This window comes from Mugil cephalus, chromosome 20, assembly GCF_022458985.1.
Source record: "Mugil cephalus isolate CIBA_MC_2020 chromosome 20, CIBA_Mcephalus_1.1, whole genome shotgun sequence".
Lineage (NCBI taxonomy): Eukaryota > Metazoa > Chordata > Actinopteri > Mugiliformes > Mugilidae > Mugil > Mugil cephalus.
In genome coordinates, this window is record NC_061789.1 from 12418644 (window position 1) to 12439374 (window position 20731).

The 20731-nt window shown below is 41.6% G+C and overlaps 3 protein-coding genes across 5 annotated transcripts in view; 1 reads left to right on the forward strand and 2 right to left on the reverse strand.

Annotated features, from left to right (window-relative positions):
- Positions 1-3422, reverse strand: part of scn4ab (sodium channel, voltage-gated, type IV, alpha, b) — a 29849-nt gene extending 26427 nt beyond the window's left edge. The window contains exon 1 of the mRNA XM_047571606.1: positions 3288-3422. The gene's annotated coding sequence lies outside the window, so the exon portion shown is untranslated. The remainder of the gene's footprint in view (positions 1-3287) is intronic.
- A 5041-nt stretch (positions 3423-8463) lies between these two features.
- myl4 (myosin, light chain 4, alkali; atrial, embryonic) lies at positions 8464-10053 on the forward strand. The gene is made up of 7 exons (XM_047571970.1): positions 8464-8666; positions 8771-8798; positions 8904-9053; positions 9169-9242; positions 9327-9426; positions 9761-9838; positions 9917-10053. The coding sequence occupies exons 1-7, from the start codon at positions 8568-8570 to the stop codon at positions 9943-9945; spliced, it is 558 nt and encodes a 185-aa protein (XP_047427926.1). The 5' UTR covers positions 8464-8567; the 3' UTR covers positions 9946-10053.
- A 3883-nt stretch (positions 10054-13936) lies between these two features.
- LOC124998371 (potassium voltage-gated channel subfamily C member 1-like) overlaps positions 13937-20731 on the reverse strand; it is a 51280-nt gene continuing 44485 nt past the window's right edge. For all 3 annotated transcript variants that reach the window (XR_007111052.1, XR_007111051.1, XM_047572723.1), the window contains one exon: positions 13937-19372. Coding sequence is in view for 1 of the 3 variants with exons in the window: in XM_047572723.1 (XP_047428679.1) it covers positions 19359-19372 (14 nt within the window). In the remaining 2 variants the exon portion in view is untranslated. The remainder of the gene's footprint in view (positions 19373-20731) is intronic.

Here is a 20731-nt window from a genome sequence, read left to right on the forward strand (position 1 = left end):
TACTGGTTTTTAAGAAAGGCATTGTGAGCAGAAAGTTGAAGTTGCTTCCAAACTTTTGGCCTATAGTGTATATACATATATACATGTGACACTGAATGAATTATCTATGGTATTTCTGCCTCTGTCTTTTAATGTGAGGACTACAAATTTGAGCTAAATCTAATAATTAATTTACATGCATACATAGGTGTGCATAGACCTTTCTGTTTTTCCTGTTGTAATGTGATTTCAGGAAAGTTCTCTCTCAGAACTATTCATATAGTCTCATATATTAACTGATGACAGATATTCTGTAACTGCTTAGAAAGGCTCCAGCTGATGAACTGATCCGAGTAGGTATCCGTCTGTGATCTGGCCCTGATAAATTTATCTTTTCAGGAGGGCTGCTGGTCCTGAACGTCGGTGTTAAATTTTGCTGTGTGCGTCCGTCTGATTGAGCCGTACGCTGGACGAAAACTGACTGACAGTCGAGTTCGGTTTCTCCAGTTTCTCTCTGAATTCTCTGCGGACAAAAACGAGCCGCAGCAGAGGAGTCGCTGCCAGGCGGCAACACGCGGTGACGCACGCACACGCACAGTCACACGCATGTGTGCTCTAGCCCGAGTGTATTTCGTGAGGATCACATTGCGATTCGGATGCCAAGAAACATGTAACTCTAAAACCTCCAAATGTTCTGTGCGATCACGTGTGTGAGTGAGTGTGAGCGTGATTGAGAAAGAGTGATCCTACAGTTTCATTCAGTCTCATTTCACATGTTTAACTGAAACTAACTCAATGAAGCTTCAGCAAACATTACTGTACTGTTGCCTGGCAACAGGACCTCCGCGTGAGTAGAGTGAACAACAACTTTGTACGTAAAGTGCACATGGCATATGCTATATGTTTGCACACACAGCTTCCACCACAACGCATGTAATATTATTAATCTCACCATCATATTGAAGATTTCTAAAGTGTCATGACAAAATCTGAGGATACCAGGCAATAAAAATTGTATCCATTGATCCATATTTTCCTTGTGAACGCAGAAAGCAAATTTACATTTAGTACATTAACACATTTACACCATTTACACATCTCCTCTGATGAGGCCTCTACTTAGCATCACCTGCGTTATCTTCAGGGGTTTGTTCCTTCAGTTTCCCCCTCATCACACTCAACGAGACACAATGAGCGTATAGACTTAGCTGCCTGAGGTGTTTTGGAGGAAATGTTTGTGGATTTGAGCAGATCAAATGTGTCTAAAGGCTCCCGCCCTGTCATCAGCACTTGACGTCTTCATGGCTCTACCAGTTCTTCTGCGATTACCGAGCTCATTAGTGCGCTCTCGCATTTCATGTTGGTAATTCTAGTGTTGGAGCGACGACTCGTCACGTTTTTGTATCTTTCGAGCATTCGTGGACCTGGTAAACATCTTAGGGGCAACCCGAGCCTCCTTTGCACCTGAACTGATGCAGCAACCAAGCACAGGTCAGTAAAGACGAACATTATGGAGGTTCTGCTGGTTTGATGTGCAGCACATGTGAGATCCTGATTGTTTACTTGGTTTACATGAGGTCCTATTAACAACTTGTATACAAACACTGCATATAAAGTACAAAGCTCTTAGCTAATTAAATTAATTCATATAGCCAGATGCTAGCAGCTAGTCTGTGGTTGGTGGTGTGCGTGGCCTCCGTCAGCACTTCCGCAGGAGAGATACCTCCTGTAACCAGATAGGGGTGATAATCCAGCTATATTAAAGCTTTCCTGAGTCATGACCCACCACCTGATTTCGTAGCATACGTGCTATCCTGAACTGAACCCAGCAGTGCTAATCGGACTAGCTGAATGCTCTTTCCTCTGGCAGGCTACTAACCTTTTAGTGTGACCCTACTCAGTTAGCTCGGTTAGCCTGGCCACAGCCACACCGAGCTAATTTAGACTGCAGCAGTTGTTGGTGGCAACAGTTGTTAATATCTGATCCCTGATCAGCTTGTTCAACACAGTCAGCTGGCCTATAAATACTGTGTCTGCTGGGTTATCTTAAACTCTAACCTCGGTCGGTGCTCTGTAGTATTAAACCCAACCTGAAGATCATCATCAAGCAAAGTGGCCCCTCTTTAAAACTATTAAAAGTCTGAGTCACATTTAGTGCTGGATAATGTAGCAAAGTGATGCTAACCTCCATGATCGCAAAAGGCTGCAGTAGCATGAAACCCACTGACGTAACATAGCACCGCGACAATTTCATACTAACACAACCAGAGGGCCACTCTAGATGTAGAGCGGCTGATAATCAACATATAAGATATTTAGATCTACGAAGTGGAAAACAATAAAAGATGAGGACCAATTGAGACACTTGAAAGTCTCTCATTGTCTCTCACATGTTTTCAGGTGTTCAAGTTCTCCTCCGTGTGTGAATTGTGAGTTTCAGTTATTCAACTGTATTATTATTGAAGCACTAGTCAAGTTGCAATTAATTTAGAAATGAAGTGATTGTGTTTACTTTAAAGTGATGATTCTAGCTTTCTTCAAGGCATTCATCAAAATAAGAAATAAAACCCTGGTACTTAAATGTTTGATCAAGACTTTTACGCTTCCACATAGCAGAAGATTTAATGTTAAAACAGCTTCATATCCACAGCAGTGAAGGGAAACAGGACATCAACCTGGCATTTAAAGGTCTGCCGGGATTATGGGTGTCATGCCGATTATCCCTTCAAAAAGTTCAAGTCGAGTTTCCTTCCACTGTTTCCAGTCAACCTGTTGAGCCTTTTGTGAACAGTTGTCTCTGTTTGATTAGAGCTGTAACTTTATTCTCAGATTAACTGTTTCACAGGGTTTTAGTCTAATGATCTGATATCACGGCAGAAAAAATCACTTTAACAGCAACGCAGCAGTCACACATATGACACATATGATCCATTCAGATAGTCTTAAGTCTGTCAGGTGTTCAACTGTGAAGGTTTGCTGAATTTAAACTTTCACATCCAATTAATTAAAAAGGAAAGGTCCCCTTAATAAATGCTGTTTCTTGTGGATTCAAAACTGAGACCAGTTTTCACAGCTAAGTCTGAACTCGAGTCGGAAAGGTTTAAGGTTAAATACAAAGTTCACTCTGAGGTAAATCAGACATCTCAGGATGAAAACAGCACTTCACACCATGACACTATGTCGAACTGAACAAAGTGTGACCTCTTCCTATAATCTCTGCAGAGTCCTCCATATAAACACGGGCTTCATTTCACATCTCAGCGTCATCAGAAATCAAAGGCTCCACACGTCTCACGGTACGGTCTTACCTGCTTCAGACGTTTATTCCGAAATGATTCCAGTAAACATCAACAGCGTGTCTAACTGTCTGTCTGCCTGACCGACTACCTGTCTGTCTGTCTGTCTGTCTCGCAGCTTTCCTGTCTCTCACTCTCTGTCTGTCTGTCTGCTGTCTTCTTGCCTCGCCTTGCTTTGCCTCACTGACTGAAACCTGAGAGGTCAGGTAGTGTGTCATCACACACACACACTTGTGCACAAAGCTGCACGAACACAGACACGCACACACAAGCCACATGTTCATCAGTTTGCATGAAAACATTTTAAATGAATGTGTTGCTTATAGAAATTTAAATATGTATATATACATAAACAATTGCACAGTACTGTAAAATCAACAGTGGCATGAAACTGTATTTGAATCAATTGTTGGACAACTGAATCTGTTATAAACAAGTATAAAACACAGACTTCCCATAGGAGGGATCAACAAGTAGACAAAAAAATCCTTTATGTTACAGAAACAAAGCCAAGAAACTCTCCTGTCCATTAAGACAGGAGAACCACGGTGCAAAAAATTGTAGTACTTGAGCTGCTGCATTTCTGTCTCCAATCAAAGGTGCTTTGTTTGCAGAATTGCTGCACAGTGTCTAGGAACAAAAACGAGGCACACTGGTCAGTTGGCATCTGATTGTCCCAAAGTTCTGCATTTGGACAGCAAACCCAGGTACCCTACCTGTCGTAAAGAATATATAAAGTCGCAAGAAGAACAAGGAGTCTTTCAATAGATGCTATGACCTGCACAGATCTCAGTGTCATGGAGTCAGTGCAAGAGACAGAAGGATTCTTAGGGAAGATGTAGTGAAATGGATTACCAGAGAAACTGACTGGGATCATCACGGATCCCTTCCAGTAGAAAAACGAGACAGAAACCTAGACAACAGTAAAGTAGCAGCAGTAAGCCACCTATGTTAAACGAGACTCTCTACTCAGTGAACAAAAACATGGGAGTTGCTGGTCTACTGCTGCACGACTCTGGAGTTTTTACACGTTAAGTTGAATCCAAGCAAACACGGTCACACAACAGCACGAACAAAGAAACTCAACAAGGCAGTGGTAGACCAGCAGAGTATTGAATGGCGAAGTAGAGGGAAAGGATCAAAGGTACTCTTTATCCAGTTGCTGACAAGCAACAGTTGACTGAAGAAAGTGAGCACCTGCCAAGTAGCTTTCACTCACTGCTCACGCACCTTGCCAAACGAGTAGTCTGAAGCGCCTGTGGTGATTGAAGCTTTAGGAAGACCTACACACTGTAGAACAGTCCACTCTGGGTTTCAGGATCATGGCTTTCAGGACCTTGCACTGGTGATACAGCAGTGGTACAAGTTCTCCATGTTAAAGAAGTCCTGCATGAGCTTGATGTGAGCGGGTGATGAAAAATCTTGCCCATGTCCGGTGCCCAGTCAGGTTCCAGGTGGTAACCCCTGACATGGTCCACTTCTGAATAGTCAGGATGGAGGAAATATTTTGGCTGTATGAGACCAGTTAAAGGTCCTATATTGTTGACTTTGCTGTATTTGACATACAGGCACTATCCAGTGGCAGGTTAAGGACAAGGCAGATAGGTGTCAAGTGTCTAGTGATGCCAACGCGCCTCCATATTCTCACACTCTTCCTTGATGACAATGAACTTTGGCATCAAAGAAGATTGATTCAGACATAGACTGGTTTGAACCATTGGTTCCGATGTTGTGCACCACCCTGTTCTTCGCAGTGAAAGATGAGAAGGTGGACCTTGTAAGGGCCGTGAACATTGCAAGAAGCCATAGAATCCCATCGGCAGCAAAAAGCATGCCAGACTCCCCGAGAGTACACAGGGAGGGGGGCGCACATGCAATCAAGACAAGCAACGTTTTGCACAAAAAACGTGCAGTGAATAAAATGGATGAACTTTAATAAAATTTGTACGTAGCTTGCTTGATTAACTCTTTTGTCACGGTGAGCCTTGTTGCCACAAATGAAAGTAATTAGTAGTAAGTAATTATGCAACTGCTTGCAGTTCAGGTGGAACACGCGAGAGTTAAAGCCTGGCACAGCACCTGTGGACACAGCCTCTTATTTCTGTAGCATTTCAGATGACGGCTGGGGAAATTTCAATGAGTCAATGAGGCATTTTAAGGATGATGACAGCAAAATGAACAATTAAAGTGTCATTGAGGGGCCTTAGGAACGAGGACAGAAAAAAAAATATTCAAGTGTCGTTGAGGGGCCTTTGGGACAAGGACAGCTAGACGGAAGTAGTGCAAGCACTGCTATGGGGTCTTCAGGATGGCAGTTGTGCTAAGGGGACACTAGGAGCCATTAAGGATAATGGCACTGGTAAGAAGTGTCAACAGTGTAATTAAAGCACGTTAGAGCATTGCAATTATCCCGTTTCGAAGAATAAAGCAGTTTGTTCTTTGCTGCCTATTTTGTAAAAAGTGACAGTTACATTACGGGGGAAATAGTAATGAGGATGGGGCTATTTTGCACTGAGATCACGAGGGTGACATTGAAACACAGGTAATAAGGAAATATTCTGGGCCGATACAGATAAAAAAATAAATAAATAAATGAATAAATAAAAAGGCGAGCATACAAGGAGCAGTAAAAGTTTATATTATTGAAACCAGGATGAGGAAGGCTAGATTTTGATAGACAGACTAAATGTGGCATTACTGCTGGAACCATAACTGCATAAATAAAAGACAGAAGAATCAGGAAAAGATTAAGCACTTCTCAGATCACTGGCCAGCAGAGGTAGACAAAGACACATCGGGGCAAAAGGACTATGATGGCCAAAAGAAGGCACCTTCTTAGAGGCCTGCTAACCTAAAGCATTAAAAAGCAAAAGTAAAAAAGAAAAGGAGAAGGGAAAAAAATAAGAAGTGATGGGATGAGATGCAGACACATACAGGCTAACGCTACAATGACAGAGGTGTCTATGAGATAAGTGCAGGAGGAGGAGAGTGAGAGGGAAAGGAATAAAAAACAGCAGACTACAGAGCGCCCCTCAGTGGCCACCTAATCTACTGCCTTACTAAAGGCTGAAGATAGACAATTCCCATTAGAGAATGCAGGGGGGGTACTTAAAATAAGGGACAAACTGAGGGAAAAGTAACGTGTCGTGATAAAGAAAGAGAAAGCTGAAAAGTCACAACGCCCACATCCTCAGAAGAGGAGGACGGTGAGTTATGCACTCTCTCAGAGACTGATGAGGAAAATACACTAAAAGCCAGAAAGACCCCGTAAAGAAGAGTGATCAGCAGAGTGGGGTCACATGAGAGTATGAATGCAGATCCATCCACTAGTGAGGACAAGAGAAAAAGAATAAAAATGGCAAGACGAGGTGATTTATCAGACGACGAAGACAGAGAATGCTACAGAAGGAACGGGAATAATGAAAGAGTGGGCAGACGAGCTGAATCTGCAGGAAGGACGCTGGCAGGAAGCCAACAGGGAGAAAGCCTCCTGACACAGAGGAGATTGATGGAGGACTTGCCTGCACCACATGCGGAGGGAGGGTTTGAGTGGAGAGGAGCAGCTGGAAAGACTGCAACAAGAAGAGCAGTGACTTTAGCACGGTTGCGCAAACCTAGGAGAGTCTTAAAATGAGGAAGAACATGACATCGAATGACTCTGCTGGAAGGAGAACACCGCAGGAAACAAGGATGCGCAGACATGTTGAAACAACCGATGAGACCAACAGACGGTGTAGACGCTGAACATTGGATGACAAATGGGAGTTGGAGGCCTTAACCCAAGGCAAGAGAAGTACTTTGAGCAGATGCAGTGTGGTGACCAAACAGGACACTAGACTGACACAGAAGGCATGTTTGCTGTGCTCCACTTTAGTCAAAGCACAAGGACAGTCCCAATGGGTGTCGTGGACAAGTGGGCAAAGCTAAAAGACCACGATTGGCAAGAACACAAGCACTACTTCCAACTGAAGTTCAAGCATGGTTCCAAGTCTGCAACTCAACTCAAATTTGTTATATTACATACACAGCCATAACATTCATCACCTTTCTAGGTCCCCTTGTAGGTCCTCTTTGTGCCTCCCAAACAGTTCTGACTCATAAGAGAATGGACATGGACCTTCTGAGGGTGTCTGGTAACACTATGTTGTTAGTGTTGCCATCAAGGAGTCTCATTGCTATGGGGTGGGGGTGTCTGGTCTTGTCTAGGTGGGTGGTACACATGAATGCCACGTCCAAACACTTCCCAGCGGAACAATGTATTGTCACAAGGTGGTCAATGTTATTCACTTCTCACTGTCAGTGGCTATGAAATTGTGCCTGATCAGTGTGTAGATAGCAACAACTGCCTTTATTGAATATCCAGCACATCAGAATCCTGACATACTGAAAACCAAAGGCAATCATTTTACAGATGAACATGCAAAACTGGCTGCTTTTAAGAACAAGTATGGGCTGTTGGTGGTAGCTGAAGACTGTGACCTTAAGAGTTACCTGTGAGTGAATCCCCGCAATTCAATCATGATGGGACCAGGCATAGGGTTCACTTTCAAAGGGACCTACAGAGCATTTACCAGCTACTCACCATTGGTATCAGCAGCGTTACGTTCCCTAACCCTATGCAGAGGTGCAGCATGTGCCGCCAGGATTGGGAACTCCAAAACGGTCACGTCTGAGCCCAGCAGTCCCGGCTCAAGCTCAGACAAAGTGGAGGCCCTTTTCCAGCACCTAACCCACCAAGGTCTTCAGTGCTGCTCCAGTTGCTTCCGGACGATCCTATTAAAACAGTTGAGAGATGCCTCTCACAGGACTGGTGCTCAGTGTGCGATACCATCAAATGGTACTTCTAGAACATCTAGAAGTAGCTAACATGTAGATATCTCGAGTCTCCTGAATCAGGAAATAATTGCCTCTTTATTAATATTTTGTATTGTTTTTTGTTTTTTTTGATAAAATGAATGAAAAAAGAGTATATGTTTTCTATTTGAAGTGGTGCCAGTAGAGAATAGAATATACTTTCTATTTAAGGTGGTGCAATAGACGTGGGTTGAGTTGAGAGCAGTGGAATTAGTTTCAGATCTATTTGAAGTGTGTCTCTCTTCAGTGGAAATCCTGAGAGGATTCATTCATTAGTTTATTCTCTGACCTTAAATGGACAGATGAGCTCGGAGTGTGTCCAGTATTTAAAGGACTCTAATCTGTTTCCTCTGCTCTTTCTCTCTGCATTTGGTCTTCTGTCTGTCGTCCTCCATTTTCCTGTTCTTCTCTGCTTGCTTTACTTGTTTGCTTTCCACTATGGCCCCAAAGAAACCTGAACAAAAGAAGGAAGCAGCCAGACCTTCTGCAGAACCACAAACACCCAAGGAACCGGACTTTGACCCAAAGAGCATCACGGTTCGTCTGCTTGTCTGGTCATTGTAGCTTTTTGTTTTTAAATGCAAAGATTTCTTCGTCTTTTTGTATGATTTCTGATTTTATTATTCTGATTATCATTTAAGATCGAGTTCAGTGCTGATCAGATCGAAGGTAAACCTACGAGTCCAGTGCGCTCACACGGACAGATTTTAGAAAATCATTTAGGACTAAACAAACCAGCGTCGTTGCTAATCTTAGTTTGAATTTTGTGTGCAGAGTTTAAAGAAGCGTTCCAGCTGTTTGACAGAACTAAAGATGGTCAAATGAAGATTTCATACTCTCAGTGTGGAGACGTGATGAGAGCCCTGGGACAAAATCCGACCAATGCTGAGGTCCTGCGAGTCCTGGGAAGACCCAAACCTGAGGGTAGACACACACATATTTTACAAAGTTGCCAACCATGTTTGTATTCTGTAGGAATAAAGGTGGTATTTATAAAAATGTCAATGGTAAAGATTGCTTTACGGCCTCTTTTGGACAGAAATGGACAGCAAGCTGATGGACTTTGAGACCTTCCTGCCAATGTTGCAGCATGTCGCTCGGTCCAAGGACAAAGTAAGATCCGAATTTTCTCTTCACTCAGGTCAGAGACAATTAAATAGCACATCTGAAAGTAAAAATAGTTCTGTGTGTGAACAGGGGACATACGAGGATTTTGTGGAAGGCCTCCGCGTTTTTGATAAAGAAGGAAATGGGACAGTGATGTGTGCGGAGCTGAGACACGTTCTGGTCACGCTTGGTATGATTTCTATTTTTCACATGTTTGTGTATATGTAAATACTTCATGAAGTAGTACAGTATCATATGGGTCGATATACAATTAGGGACTTTTGAAGTCCATGGGATATATCATGCATATATGTTTTTTATGTCCATTTTGATCACGTCTTTACAAAAACCATAATTATTTATCAGGGAAACAATTACTTGACTAGATATCACCAAAATCACCAGTCATTAAAATCCTAAAATAAATGTAAAATACTGGTAACCAATGTCAAGAGGCTGAAATTTAACAGAACTGCATGCTAAAACACAGTGACTGTTTTTTCTTTCTTCTTTTTTTGTGACAGGTGAGAGAATGACAGAAGGACAAGTGGACCAGCTGCTGGCAGGACAGGACGATGGTAATGGCTGCATCAACTACGAAGGTAACATTCAGCGAATACGTGTTGAATTCATAAACGCAGACCTTTGGAATAATTACTGAGCGAAACTGTTTCTTTCAGCTTTTGTCAAGCACATCCTGGCTGGCTGAAGCAAAATGTCACCACATTCGTCAGTATGTCCCCCCAACATCAAGTCTTACATTATTTCTGTTACAATTCTACTGTCCTGTTATTAAATAAACCTTTAAAAAAAAAAACATTTATTTCAATGTCAGCTCTTGTTGTTCACCATGTGTTACATTGTGTCACCACACAGGGGAGCCTCAGTCTTGAGATTCAGGTTTCTTGAAAGGCAAAATCTGTAGTTAGTCATGAAGTTGGCAAACAAGGAAGAAAACAAATAGAATACATGGTAGTTTATACAGAAATAATCAATTGGGTTTGTAAGAGCTCATTAAGTCAGGTGTCGGCCGATACAAGTACAGATTTATTCATTGTGAGCAGAATGGACTGAATCAATCAGAACATTTCTTGGGTCACATTGTATTTGGGATTAGTTTGTACTGCAATGAAAGTATTGAGTGTTTCTGCCTTGAATGATATGTCCATGTCCCTGAGCATAAAGATCAGGCCAAGATCCAATTAAAATCTGTAAATACAAGGATATATGCAAACCTAATACCAGCTTAACCTGTGATATATTGGGTTTACATGATATATGTAAATTATGCCAATTTACCTTGCAAAGATGAATTATGGATACAGTTTTTTGTTTTTAATCAACAGACAGTCTGTTTGCTAGTCTCTCTAGCTCTTTCTGTTTATGTTTATTGGGTTGGGGGCTGCGATTACATATTAAAGCACCGCCAGATGTTGGAGGACACATGTGATCGAGCTCTGTCAAAGCGGTCCATCAGTGTTTGTCTTTGGCGCCATCTAGTTCTGCTCAGGTATGTCGCAGAGCTCTGGACGCAGTCAGTGTTCATCGACACCATCAAGACATTTTGTGCTTAATTTGTTGATCCACGTTACCCTGAAGGCCAGTGATCAGATTGTCTGTTAGGGTTAGGGCTGTTACTGCCTTGCTCAGTATTTGTGTATAGTGTTTCTAAGACCATGCATTTGATTCAGACCTGAAATTCTTTACAAATGGACGACTGCTAAGACTACTGAAGGTCACTGACCAAGATTTAGCTTTATAAATTGTAGAAGTGGGCAAGTGGGATAAAAGGTCCCTTCAGATGAGCCAGATGTTGATCTGTAATGTAACTGTAAACCATAAATTGAATTTCTGGTTGGAGTGGAGAAAGTACGGAAGCCCATTTCCGCCACTATAATGAAAAAAAAAAAAAAAAAAAAAGATTTAGCTTTTTCAAAATTATGAAACAGCACCTCATAATAATGACGTGTTATCACATAACATTGACTTACATAATGATGAGATACTATCTCAAAATTATGAGAAACTATCTACTAATTTCGAGAAAGCAAAATCCTCTTTTTTTTTATTACAGTGGCAGAAATGGGCTTCCATACAAAAGCAAAAGAAACAAAAAGGTACGATTTTACTATTTTCATTTCACAATAGTTTGCATTATCCTGATTACTTTAAAACCACGTCCTGAATAGTTGTTGGGAAATTCAGTGCCAACTTGTCAGATATCTTAATCATCAGTTTGACAAAAGGTTTGAATTTAAACTGCTGGAAAGCTTTTAAATCTTCCTTAATGACTTTCCAATGTTAAGATTGTGCAAAGGGGGTTTGTTCCCATTTCCTATCATAATTAACATTTGATCCATCAAGTCTTGATGATAAGGCAGGTAGTTTAGGACTAGAAGTTAGACCACTTTCCAAGGTTTCATTCTGTAATTTACTGACTCTAAATGAAGAACACAGATTAATGACATTAGACATTTGGGGTAAAATGAATGCTATGAGCAGCATTTGTGATTTGTAGTGAATGGGATATTTTGGATTCTCTTCGAACCATTTTAAAACTGGAAGTTGAATGTTGTCTTGGATCTGCTGTCACACTAATTGATTCCCCTGTCACCACCTGAGCTAAGAAAATGGTGATGGTATCAAGCCACTTCTGGATAAAACTCCAAGGCTGAACAGGTAATGGCAACAGAGAGAAATCTTCTGGATGAAGTTCCTCAGTTCATTAGTGCACAATTCCATACAAGATGGGTGTTGGTCTTGTATCCCCTTCTGATGTTGTTGACGTGGTGGGAAAGTTGGCTTTGTTGGTTCACATTTTGCACAGGGCATTTTTTCTACACTGCATTACGTATATGCAATTGGTTCCATGGATGTTTCATGGGAGCATAGTATGCGGTACCTAAAATCAAATTCCTGGACATCTTGTAACCTTTCGGTAGTTTTGTGTCATTGGTCATTGGTGATTCTTTTCGTACACTGGTGTTACTCAACAAATGTGATCCAGACCAGGATCTCCCTGAAGACGTGCTTGGGTTTGAAGCTTTCGGCTTCATGTAGGAGGACCGATGTGTCCTCATAATAAACCACAGTTAAGGTCAAGGATACCTGTTTATTACATAGACCTCAGTATCCAGGGACTCTCTCTTGCGTCCCAGAAGTCATCCAGATAGTGTTCCCTCTGGAGCTTGTGAATGACTGTGTCTTCCTTAGTCTGTCACGGAAAGGGTGGAGGAAGATGCTAGCCTTAAATCTGCAGGTAGATTAAGATCGATTAAATATGCTTGTTGTGTACTGTATATGTACGGTCAGAGGTTTCTTTTGTGTTCTGTTTGTTTTCCTTGTACCTCCTGTTTAATTGCAGCAATGGTGACTTTTTAAAGGGAGTAGCTTTACCAGCTGTCAGCTATCATCATCAACTACAGCTATGCTGTGCTTCTACTCTGGCGTGTTTTCTCTAGTTGCCTGGTAGATGCAATTTGTCCATTGGATGTCGCCAACCATTCTCTTTGGGTCATCTTAACCTGTATTTGACCTGCATTTTTTTTTTTTTTTTTTTCCCAGTATTTTGTCTCACTCCTGCTACTCTGCCTCCTTTAGTTCCTGCTTGCAGTCTCTGGACATTTTCTACATCAACATCTGTAATAAATGTCCTGAAAATCCCAACCACAAGAGTTTATATATGTAAATGCAATTTCTTTCAATTATTTAAAAAAAAAAAACACAAAAAGTTTACTTGCAGTACATGTGTCTTAGCTTCTCGCTCATTCTTGGAATTCAGCCAGTGTTGCCAAATGAGACAGTTTCACTCAATTGGGCTTTTTTTCTTTTTTTTTTTCTTTTGCAAGAGAACAAAGGTTGGGCCAAACTAGGAACATGTTGGAAGTTTTCTGAACATTTAGATTTCAAACAAGAACAATCTGCTTTCGTTCATCCTAATAGTGTGTGTGCGTGAAGAAACTCACCAAACGTGCACATCTTTTGCGACTTCCTAAAGAGTAGGGATGCTCCCTAGGAAGCCTAACAATGGACTATATCCTAGGTTTTCAACAGGGGGTCCGGCACCCCTAGGGGGTCTATGGTGGTACTGCAGGGGGCGTCGCAAAATCTTTGGTTGATTAGATATTTTTTATATATGTTGCATACCCGCCCCACTGTTGCACATGTTTGAAATAAGAAAATTAATATTTGCACCTGTATATTATTTGAATAACTTAATATTGAAAATGTTAATAATAATATATTTGTAAATAGCACTAGGCCAAGTTCCTACTTAATCTCTCCATTAGTTTAGGGGCCTGAAAATCAATGAAGACCCCTGGACTATTATCAAATGGCTTTGAAGTAGCTAGATGTGACTAGTTGTGATGGTTATCTACTGGATGATTACTGTGCTTTGACTGCATTGAGTTTTGTTTTTTTTTTTTTTTTTTTGATAGGATACTGTAGTTTCAGCAATCTGGTAATAACCGCATTGGAAACCATCGGTCGTATCTGGCAACACTGACCTCATAAGATCTGCCTTTATTCATCCCACAGTGGGGACATTTTCAAATCATCCCCCAGAGCACAAACACACACATACACACACATATACTTTGCACATGTTCACTTATCCAGTGCCAAATGTATACAAATGTTACATTAGACACTTAATCAATAGCTTCCACAGCACAATGACGTGAGGCCTGTAGACCAGCTTGGTGCGTGCATAGGTTCTCTTTATGTTCACTGCATGCTTGTATACAAAAGCATTTGTTGATGCATTGTTATATTCTTCATAATCACATTTTTTTTTCATCATTGCATGTTAAAAAATACAAAATATATATATGTGAACCAAAAATACAGTTTTAGCAGATAAAATAATGCTGACAGCAGTATATGCAACAAAATTAATGACACTGACAAAAGTTGTGTACATCTTGGTTATCGCTACAATACAGTACATTGTAGGCTTTTATTATTTTTATTTCATTATTTTTTTTTTGACATTTCTGAAGCTGTACTATAGGGAGACAAGGGATATCAATTTTCAGAACCAATCCTTCTTATCCCATACAGTACCACTCAAAAATGTCCACACTAGTGCAGCGAGGAAAGACAACTTGACTGAGTTTAGACTTCAGGCTTAAGCTCTCCAGGCTAAGAGTGAAGTCGTTCCAGATTTGCCCATTGATATGATCAAAATGCTGTTTTGAAAATTAGTTATCACGATTCCGTCCTGAAAACACATACACACTCTTGATGTTCCACCTCTCTGATTTTGGATACAGTATATTCCTGAGATAGGCTCTGTTTTTTTCTGTTTTCTGTTTTTACTCGGTTCAATTTTATTCGGTTTGTTAAGACTCCACCAGATTGATACAGAGAAATTCACAGTGAAAAACCATAAGAGGAAAAACAAACAAACGGACACCTTTTATCCTGCTGTGTGACACCTTAACATTTGATGTGGGCGCTGCCGGTCAAAAGTTTGGACACACCTTCTCATTCAGTTCAGTGAGAAGAAGGTGTGTCCAAACTTTTGACTGGTAGTGCATATGTCAGATATTTATTCTTTTTTTTCCCTATAATGTAGTGCAAACCAAATTTTATATGTAGCAGCAGGAGGATACTCTTATTATTATTATTATTATTATTTTTATTTTTATTATTCTCTGTTTCAGCCGCGGCCCTTCAAGTCATTGGATTTAGTTTAGCATGGCTCAGGCTGCAAGTGCTACACTTAATGATGTATAATTAATCCTAAAATATTATTGCAGTCTTCGCAAAGGAGAAAGAACTGCTCTGTAGAAAACAGATGGACATTTCAGTGGGGTACCGGACCTCGTCAGAATCCAAATTTCCAAACCTGGATTCAGCCAAGGCTGGTAGCTGCCAGACTCGCAAGTCAACGGTCACATTATCAAAGAGTCTCTGAGCGCCTTGGACAGTCCACACTAACAATTCATCGAATGCACAAAGGGTCTCAAGCACACCTCGAAAGCAAAGATTATCAAATTTAAGAGGAATTTACCGCGTAAAACCAATCAAAAGCTACTGAAGCGGACCCATTTTGCATATATTTCCGATAGTAACATTTACACAGCTAGGAAACATATTCTGACACGGGTTAGAGGTTCGAAACGTGATATCAATAAAAAGAACCTACGGTTTGAAGTTCCATCTTTGTGGCAATTTTTGCAAAACGGCAACTGCTTGCTCGAAACACACCTTGAAGCTCGATAGCCCTTGTTGAAAAGCATGGAGTGCAGAGTTTGGCTAAAGCGGAGTCAACAGTACAGTTTTCGCTCCAAACAGCTGGCCAGTTTTTCGCCAAATAAATGTTTGTCATCTTTAATTTGTTCGCAAATTATGACTATTTTTTCTCCCTCTCTTATTTCACGTAAGGATTTTATTATTTCTTATCCCTGCTGCGTGTCTGCCACGAAACAAAAAAAAACAAAAAACAAAAAAAAAACACAAAATGCAATTATGAGACAATGAACCCACAGAGATGTAAATGCCCGTCACGCCTTCATCCCCACAAAGAAGCAAGACAGTCAGAGTGAAAAGAGACGCAAAAAGATAATGGTGAAGATGATTTCTTCTTCTTTTTTTGTAATAATCAGTTTCTGTAATCACTTTGATCCTTGAGTCCTTTTAATCCAATAATTTTGCTCTTATTTCTTTGTATCAGTTTTCGCTCTGTTGTCGTTGGTTTGCGTCTCTTTGCAGCCATTTTGTTTCCTTTTTGCCGCCATCTGACTCTCGAGAAACAGCAAATGTGCTCAGAGACACCAATTAATACAGAGCAATTTCAGATAAAAAAAAAATAAACAGCATGAGAAATGAGAAGTTCCAGCACCACCCAAATCCAGACACTCTGACAATCTACCGCTTCTCAGGCCGTACAAAGTGCTTCTGCCGCCCTTTAAAGGCTTTTCCGTCGGCTTTCTTCAAACATGTCCGTGGACTTTTCAAACAGCCCGGTACAAACGGCTGCCTCTGATGATAGGGGTAGTTGCCAGACCCTGTTTTTTTTGGACATACAGAGTAAAGATGGCTGCCTCTCACCCTGCGTCACTGCCGCACAGAAATTGCTGTTCATCGTTTAACGCCCTTCCACCCAACCCCTGTTCACTTCTACCTCCTCTGATGTTTCCGCTCATCTCGTCGTCTCAGTGACTGGCGGACTATTTCACAGTTAAAGCATTTTGAGAAACTGGTGTGAAGTTAGAGTGTGTTATTGCTCGAACCATCTGCTAGCGTCTCTCTCACTTGCACAGTAAACACTCTGTGGTTTAGCTGGTCGTCGTCGCGTGGGATGCTGCTACATAAGATTGGGTAAACGCGATTAATTCGAATGCCGCTTCAACATCGATGGCGTCTGTTTATCAGCCTTCAAACGAACAAAGCTGGTGATTTTAAAGCAGGGGTGACGCATTGAGGACGATACGTCCCCTTGAAACTAAGCTACACTTCAAAGCGACACGGCGCAGCTAAAGAATAGTGAAAACAGCGCAAGATCTTCCAAGGGAAAATGCTACTTTATTAGGAAGTCTCACGCTGCGGTTCATTATTGGATGGCGTGGTTCTTTGACAGAGTCGCAACGGGGAGCTTTGGCAACGCTAAACCGTGAGAAAGCTGCCGATTCGGCTGGTGGATGCTCTTTTATAGTTCGCCTTTACTACGTGTACAGTATGAACGTCTGTGGTGAAACTGAAAAGTTCAAAGAATAACTAAAACTTCCTTCCTTCAGAGTCCGTTGGTTAGCTGAGGGACTTTGGTATTTTCTAAAAATCCTGGCTACAACCCTCGGTTTATTCACGTTTACAGCATTATTTAAAGTCAACCCCAACCCAGTAGGAGGAGGAGGAGGAGGAGGAGTTTATTTTGGCCACAACTAAAGCTAGCGTTGGGGGGAAAGAAGCAGTGAGGTAGCTGAACAACAAATCCCGGATGATGAGGCAGCCATCTCGTACCTTTTCACCTGAGGAAGTAAACTGACCAGCCTGGATCATCGCGTGAGTAAAAACGCCTGTACCTTCTCCCGTCTTGGTACTTGAGCCCAGACCTCCCTCGGAGAGGTGAGGTCCGGGGCCGACACTGAAGATGTTGTTGGTGATGCCTTTATTTTTTTCTTTTCTTCTTCTTTTTTTTTTTTTTAATCAAGGCCGAGAAGAAAGGTGCAAGGAAAAGGGGACAACAGACACTTTTTTTTTCTTCTTTTTTTTTTTTTTTGTTTCAACTCAAACACAGAGAATCACGTCCGACATCTCGGACCGGACGGCACAGTTCAGTTCAGCGTTCTGCTTGGTAGTCCTGGGTCCAGACAGAGACACAGCTGCCATTGGAGTGAGTTACATAGAAGGGTCCTGGTAAAAGGCTACACAAGGAGGAAGAGCAGGAAGACGAAGAGGAGGAAAAAGAACCAGAACAGCAGCCGGATGAGGAGTCGACGTAGTGGTACAAGACAAGCATGTAGTATTAGAATAAAGACTTGCATAAGATGGAAGACTTATTTTTATTTATATTTTATTTATTTATTTTTTTTTTTGTATTTTAGAGATCTGGTTGGTGTGTCAGTTAAGAAACAAGAAACAAAAATAGGGTAGATGTCGCTACCTTTTTTTCCTTAATATGTATTTTATCATATTTTTTTTTTTTTCTGTTAAAACATAATCCTACATTTTTACTCGGTTGCATATAACATCTCTTTAGTTTTTCACATTGTTCTCAATTTCTAGCCCTGTTACTCATGGGGGAGATCGGAGTGGCTTGCAGAAGTCATGCAGAATATTCATGCTGGTAAACAATGTCAAAAAATGCATTCCTAATTTGCAATTGTTGCCTTTTTTTTATTCGTTTTTATCTTTTTTTTTTTGTCCCCAAAATAGTTTCTCAAAGATGTTCTCCCCCCCCCCCCCTCCACCCCCCACCCCCCACACTCCTGCTGAATGCCTGCTTTCTTTAAATTAGCCTCAACGCTCTCCCATATATCCCCAGAGGTACAGAGCTCATGGTCTGCGGAGCTCCTCCTCCTCCTCCCCCTCCTCCGTCGTGACTAGGTTTTTGGTGATTTTTTTGCATTGACATTGCCGGGTGGAAAGAAAAATGAATCTATGACCTAATTAGTTTAATTCATGCCATGCAGACTCGCTAAAGAGGAGGAGAAACGGGATACCGTAAAGACTCGAGAGGGAAGGAGAGAGAGAGAGAGAGAGAGAAAGAGAGAAAGAGGGTCACTTCTTTGTCTCCAGCGATACCTCCTGTTGTTTTTTTTTTTGTTTTTTTTTCACGGATGTCTTTGAGGGTTTTCTGTTCACTTCCGGCTGGTGCTTTAACCCACGTGTCGCTCTTTGGATTGAAACGGCCCTCCTCGGCGTCCGCGGAGAGGCTCGGTGTCCGGAGGGGGGGCGCTCGCCCCGGGCCGCCACCAGGGAAGACGCGGGCCGACGTCGGACAGACGGCCGAGTGCGATCCGGCTCGAGTTTTTTTCTGATATGTAGACTTCAGTCTGCTGTGTCTGTTAAGAGGTCCCGTACGTGGTTCAGCAGAGTTTAGCGGGGCAGCCCAGCGGAAAAAAAACGCAGAATCCGACTCCTCCGCCGGAGCCGTTAGACATCATGTGGGAAAACGCCCCACGCCTTGAGTGCCGAAATAATGGAGCATCCACAGGAGATCAACAGCAGTGAATGCAGATCTTTTTTTTTTTTTTTTTTCTCAGTAAGGCAATATGACAACTAAATTGCACAAAGAAGTTGTGGGCATCCTTGTTGCATGGGTTCCAGATCCAAGTCCGTCAAAGGCTGCTCAGCTGGGAGCACCCATGCTCTGAAAATCAGTTCAAAAGAAGTGGAAACGTTTGGTCTCTCAAAAAATGGCTTACACGTGATCAGAAGCATGTTTGTTTCTTTTTTTTTGTTGTTGTCGTTTTCCTTCCACTTGATTGCATATGGTGATGGAAATGTTCAGTTCAGTGTCAGCGCTTTTTTTTTTTCTCATTTATATATTTTTTTTTTCTCTTTCTGTCTCCCTCCCATATTTCTACAGTGAATCTCACTGGGGGGTTATGTAGGAGCAGCAGTTTAGAGTTTACAGTTTTCCTCTTCTTGTAGAGAAAGGGGGCGAGTGGGTTAGAAACTCAGCACTGCAAGGGAAAAAAAACAAGAGAAGAGAATTTAGTGAGGATCTGAGGCAAACAACACGTGGGCGACTGTTGATCTCGTGACACCAGGCATAGAGTGCGGACGCGTCCCGGTGAGGGTCGGCCAAAGAGGGTTAAAGCTGACAAACAGGCCGTAATCTAAGTGCTTAAATTAAAAACAAAAAGGTGATAAAGGCATTTTTTGAAATTTTCAGATGCATCCTTTGGTGATCGGTCAATTCAGAGAAATTTCTGTTTTGGATTTTTACACGGATCGAGTGGCATCCAGGTCTGGTGCATATCAAGATGGAAATCCACTTTGTACACACTGACAGTGAGTGAAACAGTACAGCTAGATAAAAGTTTTCTTATCAGACTTAGCTTTTACTTTGTCTGCATGTGTTATGTCACTAAATATTTCTACCAGGTAACTGAACCAGCTGCCAAAGACACTGTGTCTAAAGTCTGGCCCATTCACTGTGAAGGTTACTATAGAAACATGATTAATACCAATTACTATTAACTATGTAAAATTCAGAAAAAGTTAAACTAAATGAATGGGAAACACTTGTGTACGTACGTACGATTTCCTTCCAACTGAAGTCTTTACAAGCTGTAATCTGATTTAAAAAACTTATGAATTGAAATAATCCAATAGCCAAAATGAACTAAATGCAAACATTGACTACGTCAGTGTCCTGAATGTTGACAGCTGGTTTGTCCTCTGCCATCACATCAACAAATTTAATCCCAAAGATGCTGCTGGAAATTAGGCTGTGAGAGTTCCCATGATTTTATGAATGGGTTGTGTCACATTAGCCATTCTAGAAAGCCTTCTTCCTTTGATGCACTTGCATTCCAAACACAGTCCTCTTAGGGTTGAACGTAAGGGTCGAAAGCCTTCTACAATGGCAAAATTGAATGTTCCTGATCTGGTATGTAGCCTCCACTGGTACTCGGCAATGGAAACTGCAACATAATACCGCACAACAAAGCAAGTAAAAAGATGAACCAAACACCACTAAATCAAAATACAAAAGGATACCACCAAAAAGCTCACCTAGCAGAGCCGGCATGCAAGTACACTGAGAACACAGAGCTTGAATCTGACACATATTAAAAGGCTTCTCTCTGTCTCTGCAACCCACACACACAGATACAATCTGTAGAAATCCTAAGGAAAAGGGAGGGAGGGTGGGCAGTTGACAGATGTGACAAATCTTTGGATGACGGTTAAGAAGCCAATGGAACATCGAGGTAAGAAACTGAGGAATGCAAAAGATTTCGCTGGTCGTGGTTGTAACCAGAGAAATGTAGCCAACCGGGACTGGGCTAAAGTCCAGACCAAGAGCTCCGTTGGTG